Raw genomic sequence first — 19188 nt, forward strand, 5'->3', positions numbered from 1 at the left:
CGTGACCTTCTCCAACCCAAGGGAGAAGCGCCGGCCTGGCAGAGGAGGCGCCATTGCTTGGTTTCTCTCTGGCAAATTAGCCACCCAGACTTAGGGTAGATAACCCACTGCTCAAGGGACCCCCTAATGTGGCAGAGCAACAGGACCAGTACCACCTGAAAGACGTCTTCCTTTAAGTCTTTAAATGGCAGCCAGGGGTCGAGCAGGGGGAACATTCTTTTTCCTTGTGTCTCAAATTGAATAGAGGGCAGTAGTTTGAATTTGCCTTCCCAGGCAGCTCCGAGGTGATCTTTCTTTTTCTGATTCGAATCAGCTGGCTTTCACATGCACCTAAAGAAATGAGAATATGGAACAGGCAGAAAGGAATGGGGACAAAAAAAATTTGTCTTTCAAGGGGGTCCTTTTTTCAGAGACCTCTGAAAGGAGAGCAGCTCTGGGCACTTTGGTTTCAATTAGCATGTCCCAGACAATGCACAGCACCTAACACAATCCTTTTCTACTTTGTTATCCTATTTAAATGCGAGATGTTTCATAGGAACTGGTGCTTCCCCACTTCTAAGCCAATATTACAGCTCGGACATCGCTGCCAGATTCCAGAGAGGAATCTTAGTGTTGGGGCGACTCCACCAATCCCGAGTCTTTTTGCCAGGTCTTATTTGGCTCTGGTAAGGGCCATGGCGTTACCCCTTCTCCCCATTTCCCTTCCGGCCTGCAGCTCAGTGACCATCTACCTTCCTAAGCAGCTGAAAAAAAAAAAAAAAAAGAAATGGCAGATTGTGTGGAAGACTGGAGGATTACAAAAAAAAGGAGCAGGCTTCATTCCAAGCTGTTTCATTTTCTTCTGCCTTCTCTTTGCAAAAAAAAACCCTTGTTTTATGTATTTATTTTCTGCTCAACTCCTATAAAAAGAAATATCGCTAGCCACTCACAGATGCGGGCCTCCCAATTCAAGAGGATTAGATTACCGAAGCCTTTGCAGAACAATTGCTAGACAAAAAAAGGTGGTCGGTGAATTCCAAGGAGATTAAATACCTTTATCTTGAAAAACACCAGCTCACCATCGGGCTTCAAAGGAACACAAATACGACACCAGGCTGTGAAAAGCAGGGTCCCCTTTCAAGGATGGAAAAGAGGCCATGACAGAGACTCCTGAGATCCTTAGAGAGTAGGAAGTTTGCTGTCTGGCACAGTGGGAATGAGAGTGTGAGACATCTTAGCAAGAGTGGGGGCGTGTGAGGAGAGGAGGGGCATTCTGGAGATGGTTTCCTTTCTCTTTCTATTCAGGGGGCCCAGCCCAGTTATCCTGGGTCTCTGGTTTCTCTGGTTTGAGCCAAGGCTGTAAACCCGAATGTGGGAGTTGAGATAGTGCCTCAGAGAGATACTTGCAGAGGAAGCCTCCCTGATCAAATCAGATTTATTGCTGGGAGACGCAGAAACTCCCGGCGGGGGCAGAGAGGTCCAGAAGGCACAAGGGAGGCAAAGGGTGGCCCAAGCGAGTCTGTAACAAAGGAGGTCACTGATTACAAAGGCCACAGCACAACTTTGTCTCGAAACTGAGCCAAGATTAAGTCAATAAATCATCGATTCAAACATCTGATGTTTCATTGGAGAGAAGGCGATTTTATAAGGTGACTACTGTACACGGGACCCTCTTGCCAGTTGCTCTGGGGTGGATGCACCGTCAGGATTAGCTTGAGTTCTGTAGTTACAGGGACTGGTGGTGTGAGCTCAGCCTCTGGCTTCAGTTTGGATTCTGGCACTGCCACTTGTCAGCCATGTAGCCTTGGACAAGCTACCCGACTACTCTGTACCTTAGTTCCTTGTCAAGAAAATGGAGATAAAGGTAGTGCCTGTTGCAGAGGGCAGCTGTAAGGATTGAATTACAGTGGTTGGCCTAGTAGCTTTACTCATAGTCTTTGTCGTTAGTTGCTGTAAAGTTGGCTCCGACTCATATCAACCCCGTGTACAACAAAACCAACTGTTGCCTGGTCCTGCTCTATCTTCCTGATCATTGATATGCTCGAGGCCATTGTGTTCAACCTAGGGGGCTCATCTTCCAGCACTATCTTCGACAGTATTCCGTTTTGAGCCATAGGATTTCCATTGACTAATGTTCAGAAGTAGGTCACCCGGCGTTCCTCCCTAGTCTGTCTTAGTCTGGAAGCTCCTCTGAAACCTGTCTACCATGGGTGACCCTGCTAATATTTGAAATCCTAGTGCCATACGTTCCAGCTTCATAGCAACACACAAGTCACCAAAAAGTATGACAAACTGACAGGTGGGTGGTAGTGGTAAATTCCCACGAAGGTCAGCTGCACTTCATAAAAAGCGTTAGCTTTAGAATCAGACTTACTCAGATTCACCTCTTAGCTGTGAAGACTTGGGCAACTTACTTAATCTCTCTGATTTTCTGCTTCTTTAACTATAAAATGGGGGCAGTAAAGCCTGTTTTATGGTATTTTTAATAACTGAATGAGGCAGCAAATGTTTTTAAAATGAGCTGGCTGAGCTCATATTTGGATAGATTATAAAATGCCTGTCCCATACTTAGTGTTTTGATGAATTGTAAAATTCATCATCTGCCTCTTCCATCTCTGTTCTATTTTGTGCCCCTTTTCCTACTTTCCTGTTGTCACTCTCTCTAGTATCTGCTATGTCTAATCAATGGATGTCACCGAGAATGCAAGAAGAAATGGCGAGCATACTGTTACAGTCCTCAACAGTGCAAGCATAATGAGTCACTTTCTGTTTTCTGGGAAGGCCACATAGGCCAGCTCACACATGGGCATGTGAAGTTGCTATTTACAACAGATAAGTCTGTGGAAATGGGCCATTTAATATGTTTGCACGGATGTAGGTGAGCATGGTTCGGAAGTAGAACATGCTTGAAAGCCATGTTGGTCAAAGAATCCGTGTTCTTGTCCAATATTTTTAATATGTGAATATTGCACAGAGCTCAGCACCTAGTACAGTGCTTAGCTCACGGAAGCTCCTCAATAAAGACCTGTTTACTGAAGTCAGAGATGAATATGTTGTCCCTCGATGGGATTGTGACATGAGGCTCTCCCCTCTCTGTATATGTGGATCCTCTGCATCTGCCTCAGTGGCTCCTGTGGCCTCTGCCTCTTTGCCTCTCCAGCTACAGCCACCCCCTCTTTGTTCAAAAGGAACCTCCCCTCTGCATCTCAGTCACAAGCTTCCACCCTGCTACCAGGAGATAGGAGTTCCAGGGCAGTGTGCACGGTTACTGTGCTCCACTGCTAACCAGAAGGCTGGAGGCTCCAGTCTACCCAGTGGCACCTTGGAAGAAAGACCTGATGATCTACTTCTGAAAAAGCAGCCACTGAAAACCCTACGGGATCACCATGAGTCAGAGTCCACTCAATGGCAACAGGTTTTTGTTGCTGTTGTTGTTACCAGGAGATGCGGAAAGGTTTTAGGCTTTTAAGGTCTAAAGATAAAGATGCAGCTACACCCTAGAAGTGATTATTATCCAGTCAGAGCTGAAGGAAGAGCAGATGGGTAGGTGGCTGGGAGGAGATTCAAATCTCTTCAAGGTGCTCTCTTCCAGTTTGCCATTCCCTTCTGTAGTTCTAGAGACAAAGGAAGTTATTCGTTTGCATTTGTGAGCTAGCATTTGTATTTGTGAGCAATTTGTGAGTGACACCAAAGTTCGTATTTAACCAACCAGGAGTTTGCAAGGCAAGCTTTATTCTGTTTCAGCTAATGCAGCATTATTACATATTGGGGCCTAATCGAGGCTAGAGATGCAAGTGTCAGGAGAAAATCCCCATTCTAAAAGCCATCTGTCTGTGTGTGGCTTATTGTGGTCCCATCTGGAGAAGGAAGGGTGGGGTGGTAAGATGGCTTCCCAGTACCCCTTGCAGGTGCTTCAGTGTCTGTGAGTGCCACGAGGGCTTTCTAGTCAGGCTAGAGGGAGCCCACATCACAGTCTGCTTCTGATTAATGGCTGTGTGCTGGGGAAGGCATTTGACTTCTAGGAGAATGACTGATGACAGTGTTAAATGGAACTGCTGCACTCTCCTAACGCTCACTTCCCGCTTCCCGCTCCATCTGTTTCTCAGCTCTGACTATGCCAGCAATCTATTCTTGCTTCCACTTCCCAATAAGTTCCTAAAGGGAGGAGTGATATACAAGCCTCTCTCCTGTGGGGAGGAGGCCCCTCAGCCAAGAATCAGCACTTGGAGCCAGCACCCAGGATTAACATGCTGGCCCTGAAACACCAGAAGGACTTGTGGGTGTTTCGGTGACTCACGGCTTCTACCAGAATCCCGTGAAAACCTCAGCTCCTTCAAGACGCTTTACCTGATCTGACCAGAATTATCCTAGCACAGATCATATGTCCATCATAACCCTTTCCGGCACCACCACGCCTGCCTCGGACCCGGAACGGTCAGTTCACACCATGATTATCCATGTCAGTGTTCAGACCCATGTTGGCCAGCCACTCAGTAGTTCCGTGCCGCCTGCCTCTGTGACCAGGCAGGGCATGCTCAAAGACGTGCTGCCTCATTTTACTATTATTTCAAACAACATCTCATTAGGAATGGATACATATCACAGTATGGATTTCCAGAGCTTTTAATAATGCAGTCCTCTGTATCTGCGGTGTCTTTATCCTCTTTTTTTCTGCTCATTCTTTCAACAAACATTTATGAAGCTCTTATCATGGACAAGGTACCATGATTGTGGGGTTATAGAATTGAAGAAGGTATGGTTCTTACCCTCAAGGAGTTCACAATCTAGTGGGAAATACTGATATGCAAACATAAATTAATGCATTATTTTATGTGATATTAGAGTGATACACAATGCATTGGTAATGCCCAAAAGAGGTATAAAGAACAGATAAGATCAGAGGAAGTGGCCTGGAGGAAGTGATCCCTGAGCTAAGTCTTAAGGAAAGGTTGGCGGTAGCCAGGTGTGGGGCTGGGGCTGGGGGTAGGCTCCAGGCAAAGGTGCTAACATGAGCAAAGAGACAGAAGGTGGGAGCAACAGTGGTGTGTGGTGGGAACTATAAGCAGTTCTGGGTTGCTAGCGAATGTGTCACAGTTAGGTTTTGCATTTCAGAAAGATCACTCAGGCAACTATGTGGAGTGGAGTTGAGGAGGACACAGCTAAAAGCAGGGAAATCTCAGAGGCTGCTGCAGTGGTCCAAGCAAGATGATGGGGGCTTGGACTTGGGAAGTGGCAGGAGGAATAGAGAGAAGGGTGAGACATTGAAAACTGTTTCGGAAGTAAGATCATCAGGACTTGGAAATTGCCAGGGCATGGAGGAGAGGCAAGAGACCACATGCCAGAAAATGAGGAGAGAATGGTATCACCGAGCAAGCAAAGGTGATTGAGAAGATCAGAAGAGAGCATGGCTTTACAAAAACCAAGAAAGGGGTGTGGTTGACAAGGTCAAGTGCTAAGAGAGCTCAAGTAAGATGTGGACTGGAAATTCTTCAGTGGCTAGAAACAGTGTTCATCAGTGACCTTGGTGAGGGCAGTGGTATAAGGCCAAATTGCATGAGATGAGGAAATAGGAAGGACAAAAGTAAATTCAGAGCTGAATCAGTTTCTCCCTTCAGATATCATAGAGTAGCTGGGGCCTGAAAGCTTTTCAAGGGTCCAGAGTTACATTTGAGGTCTGGAAAAAAAAAAAAAAATTATTGTGTTGCCCTATGAGGTTCCATGCCCTGGAGCAGTCAAACCAATGAAATGTACTCCAAGTCAGAAAGAGTAAGAAAGTTTATTTAGGAGATGTGTACACCACCAGGAACCTGACAGCAACAGCGACTGTCTCTATGGAGTCCCAAAGAGCAGTTTTACATTAGAGCTTATGTAGAATTTTTAGAAGGGTTATAAGTGTCTTTGTAGCCTGCAGATGGCATGGCCAGAGGAATTACTCATTACAAGATAATGACAAAAGTCCCTTTATCAGACTAAAGAGATGCATGCCGGACATCTCCTTATCAGGTTGAAGATATACATATCAGACACCTGGGCTCTGATGTCCCTGTAGGGATTGTAAGTTACAGGTGGTCCAACAGAACAAAACAAAGTTATCTGCAACAGATCAAACAGAGAACAGAGTTATTAGCATTAGGTCAGAAGAAAGTCATTAAGAAAGGTATGCAAGTCATTAAGAAAGGTATGCAAGTCATTAAGAAAGGTATGCGAAGGAGGAGGCAGGCAGAGGAAGGAGAAAAACTTATAGGTGCATCTTTCATCATGGCATTAGTTATGTCAAGTCCATTTTGAAAAGGAGAAAACATGCTGGGGAGTATTAGGGTCATAATTGGCTTAAAAATGCAAGCAGAAAATTGCAAAATGTAATTAAGACATGTTTAAGTATCTCCAGGATGTAACATTGTTTCAACTTCATTAATTTTTAAATTTAATATTTGTAAAAACTTCATTACATTTAGAAACGATTTTTTGGTTAGATTTTCTCATCTTGCAAACATTCCCCTGTATTCACACTAATTGCTGAGAAATCACAGCCAATTGTAAATTAACTGCCTCTTGCTGCTCAGTAATACCGTAAGCAAAATTTTAAAAATGCATTTAACATAAGATGTGGGTGCATTTCTGGCATTTCTGTGAGATGGGGCCTCCAAGCAGAAGAATTTAAGGGTTTCAGAATGTCTCAGAATAGCTCTGATACGGACAACGCTTTGAAAAACCTTGGCCATGGAAACCAGGAGAGAGAAAGGGTGTTCACTAGACAAAGTTGGAGGGTGGAGGAGGATTTTTTGGTTTTCTTTAAGAAGGGAGAAACTTGAGTGTGTGCATGTGCTGAAAGAAAGAGTCCGTGGAGAGGGAAAGATTGTAGGAGGGCCAGGTGGCTACTGATAGAAAGGCAGGGGAAACAGCTGGAGTTCAGGGGGCGGAACCGGTCCAGAGGAGAGAAGAACACCTCCTCACAGGAACAGGAAGTGAGGTGGCTGAGGCCCTTCAAGAGGATCCTAGTCCTTCTATGTCAGGCAGAACTATTCCAAGGTGACGGTGGAGTCTAGTAGTATTTCAGTACCTTGGGGACTCCTTTTACTGAGCAGGTGGCCATCCTTACTATCACGGTTGTCACCTCCCCTTCATCGGGGGTCTCCCTCCAACCTCTCTCCACAGGGGCTGTCTGGGGAAACTAGTTCATCCATGAGGCTCAAACACACATCCTACAATTGCTCAGTTCTCACCACCCCTCACATCTGCCTGCACATCCCTGCTACATCCTTGACGCATCCCCTCTCGCATCCCTTTTGTGGGTATTTCCCTCTGGGCTCCCTAACTCGCAGTTCCCCATTCATGTAGATCTGATGCCCCATGCCCCCAGGTCAAAACCTACGGCCCAAATGGCCCCAGGTTAGAGGGGGAGGTGTTCAAATGAACCCCAATCACCTTCCTTCTGGAAGGTAGAAATCTGTTTCCTTAGGATGGTGTGGATCTGCAGGCCAGAGTATGTAGTAATATGTGAAAATGCTTTATGAACAGCAAAATCCTATACAACTATAACTTAAGGTGTAGTGTAATACAAAACAATAGACAACCATTTGGAGCTTTGTGAAAGGAAACCCAAGGCAGTTTGAAACAACTAGGCAGGGCTATGTCTATGGCTTTCCAAGGTACAGAAAGAAGGTGGTGTCAGATTTCTGCTTCTGAACCGCGACTCATCTCACGTGCTGTGGGAAGCTTTCCCTGACACTGACATAGTTCCGTGTTCAGCGATGACACTACTGATAGAACAAGCATTCAGATGGGCAAGCATTCCTAAAAAGCACAGGACATAAGCTACTCTCCTAGACATTTCCAAAGATGCCATCTGATTTATGACTGTGGCCCCTGTTCAGTCAGGCTTTCATGTGTTTATGACACTCTGCCTAAAGCTTGTATTTCTCTAAAGCCAGAAAAAGCATTCAGACTATCAATTCAGCTAAACTCAACGCTGGACACTATGGAAATGAAACAACCATATCATTCTCCACATAGTATATATGCCAGCTGCTGTGCTAGCCAATGAGGATACAGTACCTGATTTCAGCAACTCACAGTGTAGTACAGTGCTTCCAAAAAGATCAGTTTGCAAACTAATTTTAGGCCTGGCCGGAAAGGAATCAGCTGTGTAGTTTGCTAAAGCATACAGATTGCTGGGCCCCATCTGCAGAGATACTGACGTAACAGGTCTGGGGTAGGAACTGGGAATCTGTATTTTAACAAGCTTCCAAGGTGGTTCTGATGGCAGCCAGGTCTGGTGGGATAAAAAATTTCACTTTCTAAATAAGTGTTTTAGTAGCATGGTAATACAGACAGGTAAACATAATTTTTCCTATCCATGGTTTGGTCAAGACAGTTGCTTTACACGAAACGAATACAAGGTGAGCAAGATTGACTAAAATTGTTATGAAACTGCTAGAATTTGCAGAAATTTTGGTGGTGCATCTCTACAGGCTAAATCAAATTTGTCCTGAGCCCTTTTCTTAAGAGGAGGCTTACCTTCCCACCCCTAGACACCCTTTTGCATCTCATTAGTCTTGTCCATTTGCAACTAGGTCTCCCCGCTACTTTTACTCCAGCCATGTTGCCTCCCCCACCTCAAAAAAAAATGCCCCAAACTCAAATGCTCCATAGTCAAAAAAAAAACCTGCTCAAACAGCCCCAGGTTAGAAGGGCAAGTGTTCAGGTGAATTCAGTCTCTTCAAGGAACGTGCATCTAAAGTGCCTGCAAGACTCAAATTCTGGTCGTTTAAATGACTTTCACCATTTTTGGTAGAAGGATTATGTTTTCCAGTCATTTTACACTGTTTTTTTGTTGTTGTTGTTATCACTTTCTTACAGGCCTGGGAATGGAGAATATTGGTGGAATCTTTGTGGTTCTTATTTGTGGCTTAATCGTGGCCATTTTTATGGCAATGTTGGAGTTCTTATGGACTCTCCGACACTCAGAAGCAACTGAGGTAAACTTCCAAAGGAGTACTGATAGTGTTGACAGATGGGGCAAAGTTTACCCTTTCCAACAGAAGTCATTTCAAACAGGATAGAATACCAGTAGAACAAACAGTGCAGTGGAAAAGAATTCCCGAGCCGAGGGCAGGAGTCTGCGTGATTTCTTCATCACTGATTTCATGCATTTAATTATGCAGCCACAGAAAAGGGCTCTTAACCTCTCTGGGCTTCAGAGTCTTCTTTGAAATGGCCCATCATAAATAAATATAATATGGGAAAATGGTTATGAATAGCAAAATCCTATATACAACTATAATTTCTTTTTTAGTACAGCACAGAAAAACAGGTACACGTACCAGGTGACTAATGGAAAAGATGATCGCAGTCCTTTGATTCTGAGTATGTTTGTTGCCTTATGTGTCAAGACACACTTAGAGATACCCCAACTCACTTTAGCCCAAGAATTATGTCTTCTCAGACATTTTGAATAAGTTTAACTTCCCAACCTATGGCACAGAGACTGGGTTAATGTAAACTTCAGATAGATTGGAGAGTCTGAGAAGGAGGAAGACTTTATCCTACTCTCCTTCCATCCTCACCCCAGAGAAGGGGCACGACTCAATGGCATTATTAGATTTGTAAAGTGCATTAGACTCTATCTCCTTCTCCCAACTCTGGAATTTCCTAAAACCTCCTTCCCTGATGGCCACTGGTGAGGAATCTCCTAACTGTGCAGATGGTGCCCCTCTGAATGTATGCAGTTCTGCCCCACGTAGGACCTCCATACAACACTGCTGCCATTCCTTGTCCTCTTCTCTGCTCTCCCGCACAATCACAGGTATTGTCACACCCAGCTACTCCGGGATTATCCTCTTTCTCCCTGTATTTTTTTTCTGCCTGCCCTCTCCCTATTTATGGTATTTATTTTTCTCATTTAGTGAGAATATATATACATTTTGCTACAGAAATATTAATGTGTTTCAATATCACGTCTGGCCCAGACCCCACTGGGTGTGATACATAAATACTGCATATGCATTGCATTACCCGTTGAGTCAATCCTCATTCATAGCGACCCTACAGGACACAGCAGAACTGCCCCCATAGGATTTCCAAGGCTGTATTCTTTTTATTCTTCATGGAAGCAGACTGCCACTTCTCCCGTGGTGCGGCTGGAGGATTCAAACCACCAGCCCTTTGGTTCACGGCAGAGCACTTTAACCACTGCACCACCAGGGCTACTTGTATTACTTTCCTAAAATCCAAAATATTCAGAATTCTGCACCACAGTTGGACCCAAGGGTTTCCTATGAGGAGATGCTGGGCCTGTAGTAACAGTACTTGCTGTTGTCTTTCTTCTTAGTTACCATTATAGTGCATCGCCTCCAGCTGTAGCCAGCAGACTAAAAGAAAGGAGAACATTTAACTTGAGAAAAGAATGCTCCTGTGGACTTGGCAGCTTTTCCAAGCACAGGTTTCCCCCATTATCCACAAGTAGAGTGTTCCTATGAAACCTTTCCTAAGCCAAAATGGTGTAAAGCAAAGAAACAATTAGCCATTAATTTATGTGAGAAAATGAACATTGCCAGACCCCAAAATCATACCAAATAACACATAAAACCTAAAATAACACCAGCGAAGCTACGGCGGCTTGGTGTTGAGATGCTGAGTGTAGCTCCCGGGGAAGGAGCCACTGTCACTGCCCCACACAGGGTGCCCGCTCTGCTCCCTCTCTAACTGCTCACTGCAAAACAAACGCTGATCGCAATTTCCGCTTTTCACCTTTTTTCGTAAAAGCAAAAATCCTCTTTGGATTTCTGTCAGTTAGGGAAAACAGGTACTAATGCAGGTCCTTCATGAAAGCGAAGTGGCCTAAAGCGAACTTCAGAGCAACAGAAACCTGTACTTGAAAGACTGACATGCATTGAAGGGTTATTTGTTTAGTGGGCTTCAAGGTCCAAATTGTACTGGGATCAAGGGATGGAAATTTCAGGCAGAGGAACTGTTGGCTCAACAGAAGGAAGAAGGATTTAGCAGCTAGAATTGTGCAAGATCCTGAGGTCGCTGACTTTGAAGGTGTTCAAACCTGGGCAACCAGCTGGCTGGGCGGCTATAGAGCATGTTTGGACATAAATGGGTGGTGGGAGTGAGGCGATGGATTGAAAGGTCTTCAGGGTTCCATCCGTTCCTCGGACTGTGTGATTCTGTGACACCCCCCCCCCCCCCCAGCCCGCAGCAGACCCGCAGGGAACCCGCGGGGGCTGTTCTGAGAGGCCTGGCTGTGACCTCCCTGTTTCCTCCAGGTGTCCGTCTGCCAGGAGATGGTGAGCGAGCTGCGGAGCATCGTCCTGTGTCAGGACAGTGTCCATCCCCGGCGGCGGCGCGCTGGGGTGCCGCAGCCCCGACCCCCCATCCCCGAGGAGCGCCGGCCCCGGGGCACGGCCACGCTCAGCAACGGCAAGCTGTGCGGGGCCGGAGAGCCCGACCCCCTCGCCCAGAGACTGGCCCAGGAGGCCGCCCTGGTGGCCCGCGGCTGCACACACATCCGGGTCTGCCCCGAGTGCCGCCGGTTCCAGGGCCTGCGGGCGCGGCCGTCGCCCTCCCGCAGCGAGGAGAGCCTGGAGTGGGAGAAGACCACCAACAGCAGCGAGCCCGAGTAGCCCGGGCGGCGGCGGGAGCCTGCGCGGCCAGGTGGGGAGGCGGCAGGGCCCGGGCCGGCGCCCGCTGTCTGCCCAGGGCCGGCCTTTGTACAGCGTGGAAGCTTCTCTCCGGATTTTGGATACAGTAACTTTGGAAAACGATCAAAGAGCCTGGCCCCCCCCAGAGACAGCGCCCTAGTCAGGGAGCGGGGTCCACCCGGAGACCTTGCGAGCAAGTGGCGATGGGGACGCTCTCCCTCCCAGGCACGAGGAGCCCCACTTCTCCCACCGGGCCTTTCCCTGCCACCAAAATAACATAGCGTCTGGAGTGGGGCTCCTGCCCGGCCAGACCTGTCCAATAGTGGGTGGAATCACCAGTGGACTGTCCCCCTAGGACAGGGCCATTGTACCCTGGGTCTAGTTCTCACAGGAAAAAAAATTAAACTCAACAGGGAAGTTTTGTTTTCTGGTTTTGTATGTTTTTTTCTTTTCCCTTTTCTCTCCTTCCTCCTTTTGTTGTCTTCTTGTTCCTGTTGTTTTGTTTTTTGGAGGGGGAGGCTGGGGTTAGGGAATGGAAGTCTAAATAATTCCTGTTCCTCTTCCTGAATTTTAGGATGTGGAGTCGATGCATCCGATTTCGGGTGCTGAATTCTCCTTTCTGTGTGGTGACTGGGGTCAGGGAGTGTAGGAATCTTGGGAACAATAAGTTGGAAAGTCTCAAATAAAAGTCCATTAAAGCAATTTTTAAAATGCCCCCCCCCCAAAAAATCCATAGTCTACTCAAAGAGGCCTTGAATGCCTGGGATTTCAGGGGTTGGTGTCTTTTCTTTCTCTTTCTCTGACTCTCACTATTACTGGGTTTGATTTGGGCTTCTGTGAATGTGGTCTCTGAAGATGGACAGGGTCCCAGGGGAGCAGAATGCACCAAGTACAAGGAGCCGGGCCAAGTGGATACAGTGCTCCATACCGTGGCCTGGGCTTCGGTTGGCAAGTGCTGTTCATGGAGGAGGAAGACAGGCCACCTCTTAGTATGCTGCATACCTTGTCAACTGCATCTCTTTTTAACCAAACTCAGTGGCTGTCTGTGAAGCCAGGTCCCCAGGTATCATAGATTGGTAGGTTTCTTGCTACTGGACTTGAGATATGTTGTCAGGAAGGATCAGTCCCTGCAGAAGTACATCACGCTTGGTAAAGTAGAGGGCAAAAAAGAGGAAGACCTTCAATGAGATGGACTGACACAGTGGCTGCAACAGTGGGTTTAAGCATAACAATGATTGTGAGGATGGTGCAGGACCGGGCAGTGTTTCATTCTGTTGTACATAGGGTCACTGTGAGTGGCAACCGACTTGATGGCACCTCACAACAACAGACTTGAGACCCGGGTGCAAGTGTATGTGTTTGCATGTGTTTATGTGTGTGAGTGTGTGTGAGTGTGTTTATTAAATGGAAAGACCATAAGTAGTCAAGAATTTGCCAGGTTCCTGGGAGAGAAGTAAGAGTCTCGTAGCCAATACACAGGCTTGGGAACTAGTAACTCTTAAGTTTTAACCTCAGTTTGGGCAATAGCTCCTCCTGTGAGACTTTAGATAAAGCATTTAACTTCTTTTCCATTCACAAAATAGAAGTTACTGATGTTTTCCAGGTTATGGTATGACTGCTAGTTAATGCTCGACTTTGCCAGGAGTTTGGGAGGTCGTGAGCACTCGTCTGATGGAAGGGGTGCGGCTTCCCTGCAGCTGCTTGACCTTTGCTTGGCTTCACCACCTGGGAGTTTCATGCAGAGTTTCCATTTTCTGATGGAAAACAAATTCTATGCAACTTCTGATTGTAAACTTAGAAAACCTAAAAGGAGAGAAAAATAAACAGCCGCTACCACCACCTCCACCTCCGCCACCTCCACCACCACCTTGAATTGAATTGTCCTCGAATTGCTTCTGTTTTGAATGTACTAAAATAAAGACATCTTTGGAAGACGACAAGCTTAATTCCATGTGTTTGCCATTGGGTAGGTCAGCATCCTATGTCAGGGCGATTAGTTGGAGCTGCCATCCTGGGGTCAAGTGGTACCCTGATGATTCCTGTTAAAGATGCCAGTTGTGTCCTAAATTGACCTCTCATGGATTTGAGTCCTTTATCTTTTTTCTCTTTAACCATCAAATGACAGCAAGTGGTACAGGACACGAGTGTTTTTTAAACCACCTTGTCTCCATCCTAGTGGAGAAACATGGATTTAGTGGGAAGGACACCCAGAGGCCCACTGACCGAAGACCCCAATGGTGCCATCTGCTCTCCACCCCACACTCCATCCCTTGCTTCTGACAATGTGGTCTGTACTGCCAGATCACATTTGGGGTGGGAAGGGTTGTTTTTTTAAAACTCGTTTTTATGAGCAGGAGATCTTGACCAATAGCAAACTTTTTTTAATGGATTAGTGAAATAAATGTCCCCAAGAATCATTTTACAGTCTGTTTCTTTCACCGTTTGGAATGAAGACTGGGCACTAGGCAGTTTCTGTTAGCTGCAGAGCCCATCGCTGCACCTCACTCCGGCTGGTGAGAATTTGCAACCAGCTAGTTTTCTTCCTCAGTTTGTCTCCACTTTTGGTCTGTTGGTTGTTGGCTTTCTTTTCCATTCTGTATTTTCTATCTGACTCTGTATACTAAAGCAGTTTTTTCTTGTCTGTTTTTCTTTGTCTGGAATATTTACAATAAAACGGAAACAAACCCCGAAATGTTAGTGATGGGTGAAAGCTGCTTTGGTTTGGAAAGTATGGTTTGGTGTGTCCAGGTACTCTAAAACCAAATAAAAATACAAACCCAGTTTGTGTCTTCCCCTCCACCTGCCCTCCTCTCTCCTGCTCTGTCCACACCTCCTCTCCACTCCCCCAATGCCCTCCAGTTCTTTGTTCAGATCCCAGAAAAGTCTAGGTGGCTCTTTTCAATTTTTAGCCCTGGGAGTCTGAGCCAGTCCCCCCGAAACGGATACACATGTTAATGAAGTTCAGGGTTCCTAGGGTCTGGCCTTCCTAAATGTACTTTCAGAGAATAGTCACCTATTGATACCTAGGGTAACTCTAGTCAGATATCACCCCAGATTCCACTGGGAGCTTGAAGATTACATCAATTCAAATATAATACTTTGCTTTATTTCTTTTAATTGCCTCGCAGGGCCCCAACTGTCACAAGATCTCTACCTCAGAATCCAGGTGGGGTGTAAGCTGAGCGTGTAGATGGCCGAAAGTCTTTTGGCTTCCTCTAATGCAACGCTCACATGAGAATATTCCTCCTGGGAACTTGCCAGCTGGCCCTCGTATTGGTTAGGTGAGACTGAAATATCATGATAACCAACCCACCTGAGGCCACTCTGTGAAAGTTTATTTAATAGTTTTGGATTCGAAAGAGTTTAATTTTCTTCTGGAATCCAAGGGGGACTTCCCCATGGTGGAGGAGTCAAATATACGAGGCCAGAGAGGGCTGGGGCATTTCAGACATGAAAGATTGGTGGCTTGTGCAAAGCTTGAGAGAGCCATTTGTGGCCCTCCAGCCAATGGGGTGTGTGCAGCAAGGTAAAATAGTCTGGAAACGATAAGGGAGATTTGATTCCCTGACTAGTTGTCAAGCTCTCTTGGGGTAAATGACAAAGGGGCCTGTTTGGAAAATTCAGAGAAGGAATCCTTTCATAAAGATTTTACTTAAAGGTAGTGCTTCCTTCAGGGCCTTCTCAAAGAGAGAAATTAAACCTTTAGTTACTCTGAGCTCTGAGTAACCCCTGTGCTTTTCTGTGGAAAGGAGGTCTCCCCCAACCCCCGCCCCCCGCCCCCCCCCCCGCCCCAACGTGCTTCCCACCACCCAAACAGGCAGTGCCTTCAGGGACTGATAATCAAATGGTGTGCCTCAGAGATTGGTGATGACATGCATTCAGAAAACTCTTCCCATGGGGGGAAAATTGTAACTGGGTGTGGCTCCCAGAGAAAAGAAACCTCCAGATTTTAGAAGTGAACGGGTCAATAAACCTGTTGTAATTTAAGGGCAATCGGATGAGGGAAGCACTGTTACTACTGATAGAACATTATTATTTACATTTTATTAATTTCATACTAATGTCCAAATCTGACTAATATGCAGGAAAAAAAAAAAAACCTAACATTACCATTAAACAAATAGTAGAGCTAGTGCTGAGATCCAGAAAGAAGTCCGTGAAGCCAATAAAATGGGATAAATATCCTCTCTGATCAGAAATAACAGAAAAGTTTAGGCACCAAGAAAGTGCATTGAGAAACTGAGCATATAATATGGCCATATATTCATTAAAAATATAAATATTTTACTTGATTGGCTTTATTGAGGCACATCAGGGAATCTATGCATTGTGACTTATGTAGTGTCTGGGGAATTTATCCTATTTACTGGCCCAACTATGTAGAGGCTATATTACCAAGGATGGAGGTCAAATATGTAAGTGCAGAATAAATTATCCTCCTTCTAAAAAATTGGCTAAAGAATCCTGCCCGATCTTCGGTATTCCTTGTGCCCAATCTAATGTTCTCTTTTAATCAAAGGGTCTCTCATCTTGACTACTTTTTGATCGATTGGTGAGTGACCTTGAGAGTATTTCTCAAGCACCCAGCACCACATTATTGCTGTGGGAAGTAATGAGGAAGTAGAAGAAAAGATGCGTACCTGCCTGCGGAGACAAAACCACCTATAAGGCACAGTGAAAGGAAAGCACAAAACAACAAAATGCCAGAATGTATGGTGTGGCATATAAACCACATAGGAATTCAGAAGAGCTGAAGATTCTAGGTACTTAAAGATAGCAAGGGAGGGCTTAGTGGAGGAGGCAGGACCGTGTATTTTGGGTTGTTAAGTTTTATTTTAATGTCTGGAAAAACAAGATTTGCTTCATCTCTGTTGGAGTGAAGTATGGTTAATTCCTGTTGATGAATGCCGCCCTCCTCTGACACAAGATAAATCGTTGCTGCAGTTGTTCCGTTTTCACCCACAGTATTCCCTTTTGAGGGATTCTGGCTCTCGCATTATGCTTCTTCCTGTTCGCTGCCAGCACTGCTCAGAGATTCTCACCACTATCTCATTCCTGGCTTCTTTAAGTGGTATTAGTTGCAGAGACAGACAGCCTAGTCCTACACAATCTAGGAAGACTAAATGAAATGAGCAGTGAGACTGTCTGGAGTGGATTATGGGCTCTTCAAAAAAAAAAAAAAAAAGGATTAAACTTTTTAAAATTTGGAGGGAAGGAGCATAAGTACAGAACCAAAGATGTGGAACCAATGTGAAAAATTAATACAGAATCAAATCCCCAAATTTCTGATGTACAGAAACATTTTGATCTATTTTCCTTTTCAGTCCATTAAACTATCTAGCTATCCACGGCAGGAGGAGTCTGCCTGGAAAGTTATTCTACCTGGATTGCTCTGATTAGATTCTTAGTAGCTTTTCCATGAAAAATAGAGTAATGTAGCTTCCATTTCTACATCATCTGTAATCCTACGGCACCAAGTGTGCACGGAGAAAGCATTTTAAATCACGAAAACTTGGCCAAATGTGAGCATCAAAGGACAGCACTTGGAGGCAGGTGAACAACATAGGGCAGCTCTACCAAGGACTGAGTGTGCCCACGAAGCTCAAACGCGGTGAAAGGACTTGAAAAAACAGCTTAAAAGAGGATCAGGTGAAAGACAGTGCTATAAAGAGATTTAAAGTTATTTCTCTTTGCTCCTTTCTGTTTTTTGCTTTTTAAATAAGATAAACTGGTATGTGCGTGTGTGTGTATGTATGTGTGTGTGTGTATGTGCAGTTCAGCACAGACCTATAGACTCCTGTCAGTGCTTCTTATGTCCCTTTCAAGAGAGAGACACTTTCCGTTATTACTTCAGCCTTTCTCCATGCTTCCAGATGACATTGCTGGGCTTAGTCTTCTGGCTTTCAGTGGCTTAGTTCTCACTGAGTGGTCTTCGATGTAATTTATTTCTAAGCCACATGTATATGTAGATACAGGAGGGAAAGGTGTTTTTCCCCATTTCTGATTGAGTGAGAAGATGCCTCAGCTGACTCCTTAAAACCTGTCCCTCCTCTATCATCTGCAAAATAAAGTTCCTCTGCCATTAATAAGGGACCAGCAAAAATGTTCCGCCAATAATGCTATTGAACACGGCCAGTAGAAACAGGAGCGCTGCAGGCGGACTTGCATTTGTACTCCATGCTTATCAATCGCCATGGCCATTTTAGGAAAAAACAGTCTTCAAAAAGATCAGACAATGAAATTGTTAAAATGTGAGTGAGTAGACTGGCAGATAAAGCACAAAATTCAGAAACAACATTTTTATTCAGCTAGCATATCTTTTGTTTCAAATAAAACAGCAGGTTTGCTCAGGCTGTCATTATTTCCAGAAAATTCAAGGTCCTCCCTGACCTGGACCCTGATGATTTTTCAATCTTCTCATGAGACTTTCTCACCTACCTTCCATCACCCCACACTGTGGTCAAGCCATACTACTTAGGACTCTTTTTTAATCCTATTTACCCCCATAGTTTTCTACTTCTGTGCCTTTGCTTTGGCAGTTCCCACCCCCTGAACTGCCCATCCCATTTATCTCTACATTGCCAAAGCCTGCCCACATTTAAGATCCAGCTTAAATACCATCTCCCTGTGAAGTCTTCCATGATCCCTGCTCCCAAGGAAGGAAGGAATAATGTCTCCCTCTCTCAGCTCCCTCAACCTTTCTTCACAGCCCTTATCACTTTCTACACTGAATTATGTTTTTGACACATCTTGTCTAAAACACCCTCACCTACCAGAGTGAGGCCCTTAAAGTGCAAAGAAAATGCCTGTTCGTCTTTTATTCTTTCACAAAGCGTAGAATTTCTCGAACATATTGGTACCCATGAATGAATGCATGAGTGAATGAGGCAAATTCAACTGAGAGCAAATGTACATAAAAATGCTGCAGGTGTGAAACCGAATAGTAGGAATATGCTAGCGCTGTCTTGATTTAAAGCAGCCAAGCAAAGAACAACTTAATAATTTATGCCCATACCCATTGCCAGCAAATTGATTCTGACTAATAGCCACCCTATACCTGGTAAAATGTAATTTCATTTATTTTACTGGGAATGAACCTAGTAAGAAGAGCAAGCTCATTACATTTGTAGGCTGGGAGAGTTGGTTCCAATTGGTGGGTACGAGGAACAATTCTCTTCTAGTTGCCTACAAACTTCTTATTCAGGTTAGAAGAATTCAGCCTCCCAATTCCCAAGCCAGCTTTGGAAAACTCAATCAGCCTCCTCCCTTCTCTTCTTGTTATCCTCAAAAAATGATTTTTCTGGTCCAAAACAAAATTACCAAAACTTGGTTCCCGGGCTATCCGTTTCAATATAAGTCCATCAAGGTGGTACTTGCTGAAAACAAATATGATCTTCTTTACCAAAATAATCAAAATCAACTGCATTTTCCTCATAAAAAAAAAATAAACAGAAAAAATTTCCCTTGGTGCTTTGCTTTTAAAATGTGAAAACATCATAGTGGTTTGAAGGGCAACAAATTATAGCTCTCGCATTTAGAGTGATTATCGTACTGGGCAGCCTGG

General features: G+C 45.0%; 1 protein-coding gene across 2 annotated transcripts in view; it reads left to right on the top strand.

The window, feature by feature from the left end:
- The window catches only part of GRIK4 (glutamate ionotropic receptor kainate type subunit 4), a 519693-nt gene extending 508009 nt beyond the window's left edge, over positions 1 to 11684 (top strand). For both annotated transcript variants that reach the window (XM_049856800.1, XM_049856801.1), the window contains 2 exons: positions 8839 to 8957; positions 11250 to 11684. In XM_049856800.1, the coding sequence (XP_049712757.1) occupies positions 8839 to 8957; positions 11250 to 11606 (476 nt within the window). In that variant the 3' untranslated portion in view covers positions 11607 to 11684. The remainder of the gene's footprint in view (positions 1 to 8838; positions 8958 to 11249) is intronic.
- Positions 11685 to 19188: the final 7504 nt, after the last annotated feature.

The sequence above is a fragment of the Elephas maximus genome, chromosome 17 (assembly GCF_024166365.1).
Source record: "Elephas maximus indicus isolate mEleMax1 chromosome 17, mEleMax1 primary haplotype, whole genome shotgun sequence".
Lineage (NCBI taxonomy): Eukaryota > Metazoa > Chordata > Mammalia > Proboscidea > Elephantidae > Elephas > Elephas maximus.